Here is a 16,614-nt window from a genome sequence, read left to right on the forward strand (position 1 = left end):
AAATAAGAACACAAATCAATACAATGTACCTGAAAAAACGTTGCCATGGTGATCACATTTTCTTTTTGGGGTTCAAAACACATAACTTTGCTCTTGTGTCATACACTGGAATCTACATTAATGTACTATCTGTGTTTATATATCTACATTAATGTACTATCTGTGTTTATATATCTACATTAATGTACTATCTGTGTTTATATATCTACATTAATGTACTATCTGTGTTTATATATCTCGAATCATATTACTATCGACTCTAAATGCTATAATTACTGTCCCCCCATATGGTGACCATCGCCACATTTCGTCCGTGTCAATTATGGCGGTATAACGAGGGTGGCGTTAGTATCGAATCATGAAAATTACAACAGAAAAAGGTAATGTACCAACGTTTTAATAAATACACAATGAGTTAACATATAAGACACCATGGTATTGACCGTACGTTTCGTAGCTTACAAATACACATTTACATATGTAATTTCTGAAAAAAGTCTGTCAAATTTTATTGGAAATTACGCGGCACTGGATCAAGTCCGAAGAACACGTTTTCGTCTCGGAGTTTCCATCTCGACTGACGAAGCCAAATCGTTCATACCATAAATAAGAACACTTATTGAGCAGAAATCAGTCATGCTTTATTACAAATCAAACCATACCTGTGTGTAGATGTCACATATATAAACATCGATATATATCTACCTGAGTGATAGAAACTCATTCAAGCGTATAACTAAGTTACCTGTGAAAAAGGAAATACCCTAATTCTATAAATAGAACACTAAAGCGTTCCTCGATCGCAGAAAAAATGGACCACGATGGCGATATCGTCGAGGGTAATATATAGGGATTCAGGACGTTTGTATTGTTATGAACGTGGCGGATGGCGGTATGCGAGGGTGGCGAACTTAATGAGGGAATTATATAGAAGGGAAGTCCGTTCTAGGGGTGTAGGTGGCGGTATGTGAGGGTGGCGGTAGATTCGGGTGGTGATAGGTCGAGGGTACACTGTATACGTGAAACTGTCATAAATTGAAACAAATCAAACAATATTTAACGTTCAAACTGAAGTTTTAATGACACTCATTGAACACATTTTTAACAAAAAACAGTAGAATTAAACAGATCTAAATAAATGTCAAACATAAACCGGAATCTTTCATTCATTCATTCATTTCCACTGCCGAAAAGAGCGCAGATCATTTATTATAAACTAGTTATCGATACATCATGTAGCATGTTTGCTATCAGCTGTTAAACATAGTGGTTTTCGGCTTTATTTGTGTTAAACCTGTCCACGGTTTTCGGTTTTCAATACTTATCTTGCTGGTGGTGTAAAATTGTCAAATGAGGGTGATGCCGATTTAATGCGAATTCAAGTAATTGTGTTCCCGGAATACATTAACTCCGCCTCCCATTCTGTGAATACGGCAATACTGAATACTCTACTTCGATAGGTAAGTTCCATGTGGCGTGGACCTTTGACTTGTTTCAAGTCAACGAATATCTTTGATTTACAAGTCGGAGGAGGTTTAGTACTAAGATATAGATATAGATAGAGAGATAAAGTTAAACGGAATTACACATGGCTGTCAGCGTTAGCCATTGTCCATATTTATTCGCAATCATCAAGGCGCTCTGCATTGGGGACTTCATACAATCCGGTTACAAGCGTTTTACTGACGGTGCGCTTCGGCGCGCTCGATTCGCTGTATCAAATGTGTTACATGGACCCGCACCCATGCCGGCGATATTACGATACAGGGATGACTGTATTGATGTATCGTATCGCGGCACAAAATGAACATATATTGATACGTATCGATGTATCGTTACAGCACTAATGACCAGTCATGTGTAAATTTTTAAAGTTAGTATATTATCCATGTAATGACCAGTCATGTGTAAAGTTAGTATATTATCCATGTAATGATCATCATGACCAGTCATGTGTAAAGTTAGTATATTATCCATGTAATGATCATCATGACCAGTCATGTGTAAAGTTAGTATATTATCCATGTAATGACCAGTCATGTGTAAAGTTAGTATATTATCCATGTAATGACCAGTCATGTGTAAATTCAGTATTATCCATGTAATGACCAGTCATGTGTAAATTTAGTATCGTCCAGGTAATGATCAGTCATGTGTACAGTTAGTACATCATCCATGTGATGACCAGTCATGTGTAAATTTAGTATGTGTAAATTTAGTACATTATCCATGTAATGACCAATCGAGTGTAAAGTTAAGTACATTATCCATTTAAGACCAGTCATGTGGAAAGCTAATACATAATCAATGTGTAATGACCAGTCATGTGTAAATCTAATACACTATATCTATGTGTAATGACCAGTCATCACCATATGATTAACAGTATATACGCCCTGTATGTGAAAGTTGTCATTGCCATCATATATATAAGCACAGACAATGCACTTACCACTTATGGCCAACAGAAAGAGGTGTAACATAACACTGTAATAATATCCCATTAATTATATAACGGCATGGTCCCAGATCACTGACAATTATAGCACAATTACACAATTACAGAACAATTATCCAAGTTTTTTTGTTTTCCTGCCCTTATATACAAATGTCAAAACAAGAGTTTATCACTGGAAAACAAGCTATATTCCCAGCAAGAAATTTGAACTTATTGGTTAGTTTTCTTTGGCCAATTTCCATAACTTTGTTTTGTTACCGAGGTATTCAAAAACTAATAACTAAAAATGAATATTTCTAGGATTGATTATTCAACTTTTGTTCCATGCTAATCTCAAATTCTTTAGTTAGGAGAATACATGTAATTATACATTTCATTAATATTTTCTATTGAATTGATTCATATACTGTAATTTCCAGTTGATAAGCCAGCCACGATATATACCTACTGCTAAACCCCAGAAAATTAATTTTAGTCTTTCAAACCTACTCTATCCTCCTTTCAGAACCTGACTTTAATCATGGTTGTTTGTAGGGTTCATCATCCTAAAAACATGTTCAATCATGTGTGTCACAACAACTCATCGGAGGTCTGCTGCATGCTACTGGAATATAAGAGCATTTGGAGCAAGTGTCTTGCCCAAGGACACAACCATGACAACACACAATGGCCGGTCCAGGATCACCATTTCTTCCCTATACACCTCAGAATTTCACCTGTGATCCGCTTGTCTGATACTGAGCTTTCTCTACACTCATTTTGAACCAGGACGCAATGCTACCAATGTAACAAGGTTACAAAAACTCTAGTTTTCTTAATTCAGGGCTACAATTTGTGTAAATAATTCAACATTGTTGCAATTGGTTGATAATATCAGATACCATACATATACAGACAGGTATATTGGATTGGGTTTTTTTTTCAGGGTTAATTTTGCCTTTTGGCATTAAAACACTGGATAAAAATCATCCATTATACAGCTCTTTAACATGCAATTTTAATGAACAAATTTCAAATGCCAGTGTGCACCAAATGGCTGAATTATAACTAGGTTTTTCATCCATGCATACTTTTCTAGGATTTAATGGATGAAAAGCTGAATTAAGCCATGTCTGTAAATATGTCACAATGTCCAGGACAGAAGACAGGGATAGAGTGCAGCATGTTTGAATGCTAAAGATATATAGTTCAGTAGAAAGTCTGAAAGCTTTAAATTGGCATGACATCTTTAAATTTATCCCGTAATAAACCCAGGTGCCTAAATTTGCATAAAGGTTTAAAATCAAAAGTAGGGAGTAGACTTATAGTATAACATAGAAATAGCATTTGCTAGCATTGAACTCCAATCAAATATGGGTGGGTTATAACTGTGAGTCCCGAGTTTACAAATCATATGGGTGGGCTATAGTTGTGCGAGTCCAGAGCTTACAAATTATATGGGCGAGCTATAGTTGTGAGGCCTGATCATGAGTTTACAAATTATTTAGTAACATCTAAATCGTATTCATTCTTTCATTATATTTTTGAAATATTTTCGAGAATTTCTCGGAGTTTGAACATTTTCAATGGTTCTATCAATCTAACAAGAGGCCCAATGAGTCTGTATTCTGACATCATCTAACAAGAGGCCCAATGAGTCTGTATTCTGACATCGCCTAACAAGAGGCCTAATGAGTCTGTATTCTGACATCGCCTAACAAGAGGCCCAATGAGTCTGTATTCTGACATCATCTAACAAGAGGCCCAATGAGTCTGTATTCTGACATCATCTAACAAGAGGCCCAATGAGTCTGTATTCTGACATCGCCAACAAGAGGCCCAATAAGTCTGTATTCTGACATCATCTAACAAGAGGCCCAATGAGTCTGTATTCTGACATCATCTAACAAGAGGCCCAATGAGTCTGTATTCTGACATCATCTAACAAGAGGCCCAATGAGTCTGTATTCTGACATCATCTAACAAGAGGCCCAATGAGTCTGTATTCTGACATCGCCAACAAGAGGCCCAATAAGTCTGTATTCTGACATCATCTAACAAGAGGCCCAATGAGTCTGTATTCTGACATCATCTAACAAGAGGCCAAATGAGTCTGTATTCTGACATCGCCTAACAAGAGGCCCAATGAGTCTGTATTCTGACATCATCTAACAAGAGGCCCAATGAGCCTGTATTCTGACATCATCTAACAAGAGGCCCAATGAGTCTGTATTCTGACATCGCCAACAAGAGGCCCAATAAGTCTGTATTCTGACATCATCTAACAAGAGGCCCAATGAGTCTGTATTCTGACATCATCTAACAAGAGGCCAAATGAGTCTGTATTCTGACATCGCCTAACAAGAGGCCCAATGAGTCTGTATTCTGACATCATCTAACAAGAGGCCCAATGAGTCTGTATTCTGACATCATCTAACAAGAGGCCCAATGAGTCTGTATTCTGACATTGCCTAATTACAAGACTACTGTATATGATATATGTATATGTATACTGCATATGATTCCTGTGAATTACCCTTCCAGTTCATTTTGGTTCCTAAGTTTTTTAAATTGTACTCAACTGACTGCTTTTTTTTCTCCTCATGTAATAATTGATCTGTATCCTAATCAGAGATCAGACAACTTTCGTTAGAAGAAACTCGCCTCAGATGAATAGGCTGCTACCTTATCTGTTCCGGTGACTTGTTGAATCGCACGTTCATGTTATATATATTTTGTGCAAGCATTTCATTATCGACTGATTTAAAACATGCAAACTTTTTATTGCTATCAGAATCTTCTGTTTACATTAGGTTTCGCCTCATAATCACTTCAACCAACTCAACCAGCACGGCCATTTTTGTGTGGCCTATTTTATGAATTTGTTCTAGCGAAATTTGGCAATGACCAATTAAGGTTGCTGTTTCACGGCACCTAAATTATAAAAATGCCTGTATGTCATTAGTAAACCAAATTGTAGTATAGAGCTGAAAAACTGTATTTTTCTTCTGGAAAATCTGGCTGTTCTTGGATCTGAACTTAATGATGTCATTTATATGATAAGGAGAAAATGTTAATGCAGTTTTGCTTCAGTCACAAAAAACATGAATGTATGCATATGCACTGTTACTAAATGCAATTTGGGCAACAGATAGATATGTATTCCGTTTATCTGTATTCATATCGACTGTATACTAGCATCTAGGACCAATTCAATTCTTGAATAAACTAAAACAAACTACATCAGACTTATAATTAGACATAACTATCTGCTGCTGATGCCGTCTGCTCTAAATAAATAATGGTCTATATAATTTTACAAAATATACAAAATTGAAATAAAGGACCAGTAGGTAGGTATATATGTAGTTGATGTTTTGATCAGCTCTTTAACTTGTCAGCTGTCAGCTACGTACAGATCCTGCTAAAATCTTAACAAAAAATTTTATCAACAACCAGTGTACTACATAACAAGTTCAGCAGTGATTGATTGCATCTTCAACATCAACCATTGTGCATCATGATCAGTATTTATTCCACACAACATGGGCTTAACATGTACACCATTCCCAACTGAAGTCATAGTCTTACATACAACCTGTATTATGCACCAAGGGTCTTAACTCGCAAGAAAAGCAAACCTGACAATTCCTTTCTAGTTTAATCAACCATTGTGCATCATGATCAGTATTTATTCCACACAACATGGGCTTAACATGTACACCGGTACCATTCCCAACTGAAGTCATAGTCTTACATACAACCTGTATTATGCACCAAGGGTCTTAACTCGCAAGAAAAGCAAACCTGACAATTCCTTTCTAGTTTAATCATTTTGTGTACAATATTGCGTGATGAATTCTTCAAAAAGCAGTAATTATCTAAGCTTGATGTTGGGAAAGTTTTGCAAAATACCAGATGATAGAAAATCTGGAAAAATACTGAAAAAAATGTACACACTTTTCAAGTAGAAGGAACAAGGGTGTATATAGATTCTTTTTCATAGTCTTACAAAAAAGGCATGTCCGCCAATCTACTGACACTTTGTTTGAGTCAGTGTTACTTTGGTCTGCATGAACCTGTATGATTCTTATAATTGGTGATAAGGCTTAAGCTTGGCAGTAACTAATTTTAAGCACAGCATTGAGCAATTCTGTAGATGTAAACTGTGAAACAAGCTATATCAACTTATATTAATCAATTATGAATTCTGTACTATATATATATATATAGATCTTGTTATAGAGACCAATAATTCTAAATAACTTGTGAATAACTTATTCTGTACCCACACCCTATATTCCTATACTGGGTGGATGACACTAATTCTGTACTAACACCCTCATATCCTTAAAAGAAAAAACAATACAATTGCCAAGATGTCATCTGACTGTAATATGTAAACATTATATTATAATTTTGTAAGGCATTTTTGACTAATCTTATAAATTCTTGGGAAATAATGTAAAGACACCCTCAGTACAAGTGGTCTTACACATCCTGCTTCATTTGTACCGTGGAGTGTTTTTATATCAGTTTGACACGTGTTGAGTGGCTGGCTCTTCAATCCTCTCTGTTGTAGAGGAAGCTGTGACCAGCACTCTGTATCACAATAACTCGTGATAAACTGTTACATGAGTGGGGCGGATGCACTGAGCTCACTTTGTCATTATTTTTAACTTGTTGACAGAAACTATATTTTGACATTAAACACTGGAAAGGCTGATGCATGATGAATTTACATTGCTGTGTAGTCCAAGTTTGTGTGTAGTAAAATTTTCATTTACTGGACATTCAATGGAAAGGAGAATTGTGGGATATTTAAAGTTAAATTAAGGCTGTGTTAATTCCCCTAAATGACACAGTTAAGAATCTAAATTAGGGATATCTGAATGATTCATTTGTTTTAGAAATTACTGATCCTTTGTAAGGGTCGTTGAACAGATAACAACCAAACTTGGGTATTCAAATGAATTTAAATCTGTTTTTGGTGAAATATCTCATAAACTCTTTTTATTTCAAAAGTGATCTTTGATATTGACAAATAACCTTCAAAATCTAACTTAGTGATTACTTGATGTTATGATACTCTGACTCTAATTATAAGTTCTATATGCATGCTTTGTGCTATGGACACACTCAAAAATGCATTCTGGAAGGCTCACAAAGTGATATTACTACTGTGAATCCTCTTTCCTTTTAGTTGGAAAGGGGTATGGGATTTAGAGGTTTTAGGACACAAGACAATGTGAGTCATTAACCCATGTGTATGCAATCATTTACTTTTAGTTTCAGTGTTAATGTTCCAGCTCCGGGTCAGCAGGGTGATTGTTCCTCCTCAGTTCTTATTTTCAAAAATACAGTGCCCTGCCTCTGTATCAAGCACCCTGTACCTTAAAAAGTTTCTAAATAATCAGTGTAAAGGCCTCTTATAAGTGCTGTATACGAAGGACTGAAATAAAGGAGCAAGCAAGTTGGATCTAAATATAAAACAAGAGGCCCATTGGCCTTAATGGTCACCTGCGTTTTGATATAGTTTAGCATATTTGACCCCTGGGAGCTTGAATGAAGATAAAAGTCATTCATTTGAACAATCATTTATGCCCTTTACCTATGAATGCTTCAAACCAAATATCATGATCAGGTCTATGGGCCTCTTCTGTGTCCAGAAGTTGTTTAAAGATTTTAGCATATTTGACCCCTGTTACCTTGAATGAAGGTCAAGTTCATCCATTTGATCAAACATGGTAGCCCTTCATCTCAGTATGCTACAAACCAAATATCAGGTCTCTAGATCTGGGCACTTGGTTATCAAGATGAAGTTGTTTAATGATTTTAGCATATTTTACTCCAGTGACCTTGAATGAAAGGCAATGTCAATCATTTGAACAATCTTTATATCTCTTTACCTATGAATGCTACAAACACAATATCAGGTCTCTGGGCCTGTTGTGAATTGGTTATCAATAAGAAGATGTTTAAAGATTTTGGCATATTTAACCCCTGTGACCTTGAATGAAGGTAAAGATCATCCATTTGTGCAAACTTGGTAGTCCTTCATCCCAGCATGCTACAGATGCAATATCAGGTCTCTGGGCCTCTTTGTTATCAAGAAAATGCTTAAAGATTTTAGCGTATTTGACCACTTTGTTCTTGAATGAATGTCAAGCTCATTCATTTGAACAAACTTGATAGCCATTCATCCCAGTATCCCACATGCCTAGTATCAAACTTGATAGCCATTCATCCCAGTATCCTACATGCCTAGTATCAATTAAGTCCCTGGGCCTCTTGGTTATCGAGAAGAAGCTATTTGAAGATTTTAGACTATTTGACCCATGTGACCTTGACTGAAGGTCAAGGGCATTCATTTGAACAAACTTGCAATTGGTAGCCCTTCATCCCAGCAAGCCACATGACAAATATCAAGTCCATGGGCCTCTTGGTTATTGAGAAGAAGTTGTTGGATGATTTTAGCCTATTTGACCCATGTAACCTTGAATAAATGTCAAGGTCATTCACTTGAACCAACTTGGCAGCCCTTCACCCAAGCATGATACAGGCCCAAAATCAACTCCATAGGCCTCTCGGCTATTGAGAAGAAGTCATTTGAAGATCTTAGCCTATTTGACCAATGTGACCTTTAATGAATGTCAAGGTCATTCATTATAACAAACATGTTAGCCCTTCAACTCGGCATGCTACAGGCCTAATTTCAAGTCCCTGGGCCTCTTGGTTATTGAGAAGTCATTTAAAGATTTTAGCCTATTTGACCCATGTGACATGACTTTGAATAAAAGATAAGGTCATTTATTTGAACAAACTTGGTAGTTCTTCACCCCAACATGATCATGGCTTCGCGGAAGGAGGTAAGTGTCTCTCTACCATGCGGCCATATGAAGAATATATCATCCTTCCGCGAAGCCATGAACAACTACCACCCCACGATCAAGTTTACGTTCGAGGTGAGCGACACCGAAGTAAACTTCCTTGATACCACGATGTATAAACTCCCTGATGGAACTCTATGGAGTAAACTATACTGTAATTGTAATTACTCTAAACAATAACCGTGAAGGAAATTACGATAGAATATAGTGCTTATAGATTTTGAATGGACTGGCTAATATATAGATGTATTTAAACTTAGGTAAATTGAGATGTACTTTGTATAGTGTTATATGAATTATCACCCGCACAATGGGAATAGCGTCATAAGATCATTACGTCATAATCACATACTATATTTAGAATTTTATGGGAGCCGCATTTTTATATGTACAATAGGGTTCCAAAAATGTTGTAAAAATTGTCCTGATGAAGCCGACATAAGGCGAAACCGGTCGACGATATAATAAAAGTTTGGAAAGTTACCACTTCGACTGCTGTTGTGATCGATACACTTATCGTATTTCTCCTATTGCTTGATCACCCTTCATACCATTGGGTATCCAGCAGAGAAGTGGAGGACCCTCTACCCACCCAACTATACGCACGGTGTTGGCTCTACTACCTGCATCCTTCAATGCAGTAAACACATACAATTTGACATATTTACGTGCTCTTTCATGATAAAATACAACATATTGCTTTAGTGTTGGAGTTTCAGACATTTAATAGTCTCAAAACGCGATAGATATTATAAAACAACGCAAAATTCAAGCTAACTGTGCAGACCTCGGGTCGACACCGCAGTTTCAGTGACGTCATTATCACTGCGTGCTTATCCAATTAGTTATCATAGAAATCGTTATTCTGCAGGATTCCGCAGCTTTAAGCATAATACGAATATATATATATATTATTTTGAAACAAAGGAACATTGATAATTGTTTACGATGCATGAAAATCACATCTGAACGAGTAACATACTGTGTAAACGTGTGGAAATCTGCACATCTGTGTCGGCCATTTTCAGCGCGAAAATCCCGGAGATATGACGTAATTAATTAGAATACACACCCCTGCTTTTGGTGACGTTTTGTGGGCTAAAATACCGCCGTTTTTGGGAAATACCATGTTTCTCAAACAAACGACCGTATTTCTCACTTGTGATTACGAGTTTGGTTTTCTTGTATGGTTCGTACTTAGATAGGAATCTAAACTTTCTTCAAATGTAAGTTTTTTATGTAATTTTAAATCACTTTTTACAAAATTGATTACTTCAGGCGGGGATTCCACTATGGAGGGACTAAAACGTAATTTTACGGGGATAGCAGCTCTAGGGTTAAAATTAAATCTCAATTACATATAGATGAGCATTCTTTAGAAGTGATAGAAACAGAAAAAGTCCAAGAAGTTTTAGATTAGAAAGTAAAACGAGAGAGACATGCAATCTCTTAATTGCTATCAGAATCTCCATTGCAGAAATTAAACCATCCAAATTCCCCTCATAATCACTTCTAACAGCTCAACTAGCACTGCCATTTTTGCATACAATACAAGTCTAACAACAGCACTCGATGGTCACCTCAAATGGGCGACTTGCAAGAGTATGAGTTACTTCCCTGTTTCATCTCATCGATGAGTTATTTGCAACAAGCGTAATGTTTTACACTGAAAATAGTTTGGGATACTCATACTCAGTGGTAAAGCAGGTTCTCCATGATTTTAACATTATTTTTTAAAATTCATTCCTCTTAATTGTCTTCAATCAAATGAAATTTATTTCAATAATTTCATTTGATTGAAGGCTTATAGCTATATAATAGGTATACATCTGTTGAGTTACATGTACCTGCATGCAAGTTTATGAGACAATTAACTTACTATCGGTGTTGTGTCATAGTATTGTACAGTGAATAATCCAGGCTGCGTAAGCCGAGTATTCAGATAGGTCATGTTTTTGGGGTTTTTTGGGCAGCCTTCGGTACTACATTATACATCTAATTGTATCTAAGTGGGGTCAACTTTGATCATTTTCATTTAAGTGGAGTTTTTCTCAGAAATTTTCTGAATCACAAAAATATGCAAAAACATACATATGTTGGGACTTAAACAAATAACGTTACATATAAGATACTGATCAATTCAAATGCAACATCGCAGACATTTTTTCTAGTGAAAGAATAATCATCATGATATTTTATTAAACTCCTGAAGATAGTATTTCAGGTTTTTTTTGTTTCTAAGTGGTTTAACATCCATCAACAGTTAGGGTATCAGGGAGACATCTAGAGTAAAAACAAAGCACAGAACGACAGCAGTGAGGACAGAAAGGAAAGATTTAAGATCCCAAGCATTGCAATGCCATGCAGGCAGAAGACCTCTTTTGGTCTGTTCAATGTTCCCTAAAGATAAGACTCTGAAGAAACTCCCTAATTCTTCAGGAGGGGGCCCAATTTTAGTCGCCTTCTATGATCATCATGCAGTGGAATACAGCTGGCCTTATTCTAGAGCTCTCCAATGTCTTCCCTCAGTTCTTCTTATAGTTGGCTCTTAAACATGCAGTTAAAGTGATCAAATAAAGCAGTGCCTATGTGGTATTCTTTCCCTGCTCCTGCCCGGGTAGTATTTCAAGTATTATCAATATATGTAATAAATAACAGTTAGCACATCACAATTTATTTGTTTTAGTAAAATATACATCAATCAATATTGTTATAGGGGAAAAAAGATTTTTGAGGTTTCTTTTTCAAAGTTTTTGTAATTTGTTATCATTTAATATGATAAGGACCTGTGGGGACATGTACTGATTGAGCAATACTCTCAGAATGTTAATATAATTAAGCCCTTGGTTAACTCAATTTTAGTTACAGCACAGACTATGTAGTCAAGGATGCTGGACAATGGTTTTCTATCCCGAGATGCGAATTGGTTGAAAAATCCTAATTGATCATCACTTTTTTTATCCAATCGTTGATGGATCAAAATTGATTCATTTTTAAGTATCTTAATTTCTTTGGTACTTTTTCTCTGGTACATTTTTCACATTCCTTCATAGTGCTTACTGCACCATTCCAGTCACCTAAATGGCATTTCTGACATACTCGATTAATTGGTCAAACAGCAATGGAAAAATGAAGGAAAATACAATATTTCAGTCAATTTAACAGAATTCAGTGGGGAAATATGGAACAAAATCCAGAGGGGAAACAACCCATACACGGTAGTGAAAAATGCCCAGATTGGTCCCCGATTTGGTATGTCAAAAAAGATGCAATACAGAGAATAATGCAGCAGATATGTACATGCCCATTCCAAATCCTAGCTGGAACACTGACATTGCTATGCTCAAAATATTGTTGTATAAAAGTTCAAAATTCTATTTATGAAAGTTAGAAACTGATCTTTGAAACCACTAACAAACTTATGAAGTTCAGGTATTATTCAATCAAATGTCATGATTATATAATGTTGTAATACTTTATTTGAGTGATGTAATTTATGAATACAATGTATCTGTTGTATTGTTGTTATGACAGGAAGTAATTAGGAGCAAATGTTTGCTTAATTTTTGTGTACACGTGCTCACACCTACCACGAGGAGTATCAATATCATTATATATACCATTGCTTGAAAACTGAAACCATGCGATTGTGTTTTGTACAAAATAAACAGTTCAAATGGGTACAGGATTTTTGATATAAACATAGTTGAACATGGGAGTGAATATTTTTAACATAGATTCAAACTAGCCCAACAATTTTAATGAACCATAGTAGATTTCACTTGTCAGTCAGGCTAAGGTTCTTTATAGATTCTAGCAGTTTCAGACTAGCAGACTACGCTTATGTCCAAACAGTGTACTCTAGAGTGTTGGTTTTTTTTTGGGGGGGGGGGGGTAATCAATAAAGAAAAAACATATTTTAATAGATTATGTGTGTACTATCAGATTTTGATTAGCTATATTTCAATCAAAATCAAAATTATGCTCATGATGATTGCTGAATGAAAAAACAGAATGTTTGGCAATTAAAGTGTAAGTTCGGAAAACTGACCTGTTTCTATAGCGTCCGATACTTATTACCTATGGTCCCTGTTTTTACAGATGAACTAGGCCTAATTGACGAATTGCGATCTCGTTAAGGTGCCTAAGAGTTATGTTTTGATACAGTTGACTGATCTCCATTACACCTATTGATGGCAATAATTAATTGATAATAGAAGGTGTAGTCTACTTTTCTGACCATGCAAGCAGGAGATGTGATTGTATGGTTTCACACGGGACATCAGAGAAAATATTATCATCGACATCGGAAAAAACAACAGTCCGACAAAATTCTTTTTTTCCACAAGAATTAATATTCAGTTGGAATAATCAGACTGATAATATCAATACCTAAGCCATATTGGTTTGTTTGTTTTTGTTTAACGTCCTATTAACAGCTAGGGTCATTAAAGGACGTGCCAGGTTTTTGAGGTGGAGGAAAGCAGGAGTACCTGGAGAAAATCCACCGGTCTACGGTCAGTACCTCGCAACTGCCCCACGTAGGTTTCGAACTCGCAACCCAGAGGTAGAGGGCTAGTGATAAAGTGTCGGGAACCTTAACCACTCGGCCACCGCGGCCTCTACCTAAGCCAATGTTTGAGAAACATGGATATATTTTGAAAACTTCACTGCAATGTCACCATTAAGAGAGGAGCATCAGCTCCATTTTTGGAACACCATCCGAAGGACATGCGATCGCGACACCTGATAGAAAACCTGCAGCCAACAGACTGAAATCTTTGAAACTTTGTGCAAGCCACGGCTACAGAAATGCACATGGATTGTGTATGAAGATGACGAAGGCAAGCTTAAAATCAACCTATATTTGATTTGATAGATTGATAATAAATCCATGAATATTCTATTTTTAGAAAGTACTATTAGAGTGATCTCCCTTCCCAAAAAGGTCTCAAAACGTCCAATAATATAAAAAATCTCAGAATCTCTCCTAAATCTCTGTATTTATTATTTGATATTTAAGTGTTATCTAGGTATTTGATTTTCTTTAATTATTATTAAATATAGATAAGTTAATTAGTATGTCAAGTATATACAATGTAACATGTAATTAATATGTACTAATTTAACTTAATTATACAAATATCTGTTAAAATATAATTAATTTTATGGTTTTTTTTTCATAAATTCATTGATGGTAGTAATTGTTTTGCTTATTACAAATGTGTAGGAATAAGCAGTTCATAATTATAATATGATAATGATCACAATAAGATTCATTAAGCTTATTGCACCAGCAGGAACAGGCTCTCTCAGAGGATCTTGAACTCTCTGATGATGGTGTTTACCCAGGGAGTTCCCTACGAGAAAGCTGCTTCTCTCTGGAAGGGACTGTGCAACAGCAGAATGTCCATGTCATTTTGAGAGACAAAGTGTGATTGGCTTCTATTGTTCATAGATTATAGACTATTTTCAGGAGAAAATTATAGTGACTGTTGAAATGATAGTGAGTAAATGATTGAAATGCATATTTATTTAGAACTAAATAAAACAACATAATTAAATCTCTAGTCTTATTGTTATAATTGATGTTGTTTCTCGAAACGTCGCACCATGATACTGCATGACAACCACAAAAGTACATGTTCAGAAAAAATTGTCAAAAATTTTTCCTCCACCCATCATTTTGAAATTGTGGTGATCCCCGAATACATCAGTCTGTCAGATCATGCAGATAATTAATATATATCTTGTTCAACTGCATTCGAATTCTGGTAAGTCAAGCTGCATTTCATTTGGAAACTCAACCGAATGCCAGCGGGAGACCTGGTTAAGGTTGTACTAGTCAGTTAAAACTAAATGGAAATCACATTATAATTCTCATTACATATTACTGATTCTGAAAACCCTTTTATATTTCTTATACAATTCTTTTTAATCAACGTGTTTCGGTTGTTCAGGTATTTTATTTTTATCATATATTCCAAATAGTTACATTTTCAAAGTTACCAGTAGACTATCTATACCTGGGATTACCAATAAGTGTATTGATTTTATTATCTGAGTAAACAGTACAAAAGTCAACTCATGTACATGATCACCGTCATGTCAGAGCCGACAATCATATGCCACATTTATAAACACACATTGGAAAACTCCTACTGATACAGTATATTCAGGGTTTTTTTACCGTGTTTGACATTCAGCAAACATATCGTGTTTTTACAGAATACAGTATGTTTACTGAATAATATAACATAACTATAACTTCAGTTCGGGTGCAGTATTTAGCCCGAGGTGTTCCTAATTGACCCGTCTAGACGGCGACACCGTGACCTTTACCTTAGATTTACCTGTGTCGCTTAGACTGTGGTCGACCAAGCGTTTTCAACCAAAACAAAAACATTAGGCATGCCAGGCATACTATTTATTGCAATGGTGAGATGAAAAACTAAGAGTAGAAAAATGCATGTCTAAAATTAGCATAAACTATTTCAACCTATGAATTGCGGTAAAATGATTACTACTTCGCAACTTGCAGGCCTAGATATATGAGAAAGACGATCGCGAAAGTCGGTCATGGGCAAAATGCACTTCGGTCGCTTCAAACCAAATAATGGCGAATTAAGTAATACAGCGTGACAACAACATATTAAATAATAGATTAAAAACTTACCATTTGGAAGTAAAATTCCAATAAAACTAGCTGTAAACAGCCATAGAGGAACCATAGCTGGACCGAGGGTTATCCCCTCTCTATACTCCGTCTGTTTATCTACTAGGCCAAGTCCGTGTCTTTCGAACGCTTTCACTGGCTCCCTCCGACTCGGCAAAAATGCTTGGGTCTGCGGTCCGATTTAGGCCTATAACAGTACTTTGACCAGATACGACATTGATAAATCCATAGGCCTTGGAAAGATTGTCAGTGTATGTGATCACGAGCTGTCACTCAACTCTCAGTGTATCAGACTGTCTAAAGTGGTCTTTAAGACACACCATAACCCGCGAGCATGCGAAGTATTTAATTGGGCGGTTACATTCAATAAATAGGGAGCGCAGCCTCAACTGATTTTCATGACATAACAGCCTGCATATAGCACTATTACAGTGTATGAATACACTACATTTAATGTTTTACGTACTAATGCATATATCAGATCGACTCCTCTCGTGCTCAATTTGTACTACATAGGTTGAATGGAAATAAAGAAAATGAAATCGATGCGTTATATTTGTAAATCTGTTGTTGTTTTTTTTTCTATTTTACAAACGCGTAATATGATAGGA

The 16,614-nt window shown here is 36.0% G+C and overlaps 1 protein-coding gene across 1 annotated transcript in view; it reads right to left on the reverse strand.

Annotated features, from left to right (window-relative positions):
• LOC117322207 overlaps nt 1-16,352 on the reverse strand; it is a 133,817-nt gene extending 117,465 nt beyond the window's left edge. The window contains exon 1 of the mRNA XM_033876982.1: nt 16,004-16,352. Coding sequence (XP_033732873.1) covers nt 16,004-16,058 — 55 coding nt within the window. The 5' untranslated portion in view covers nt 16,059-16,352. The remainder of the gene's footprint in view (nt 1-16,003) is intronic.
• Nucleotides 16,353-16,614: the final 262 nt, after the last annotated feature.

This window comes from Pecten maximus, chromosome 2 (genome assembly GCF_902652985.1).
Source record: "Pecten maximus chromosome 2, xPecMax1.1, whole genome shotgun sequence".
Taxonomy (NCBI): domain Eukaryota; kingdom Metazoa; phylum Mollusca; class Bivalvia; order Pectinida; family Pectinidae; genus Pecten; species Pecten maximus.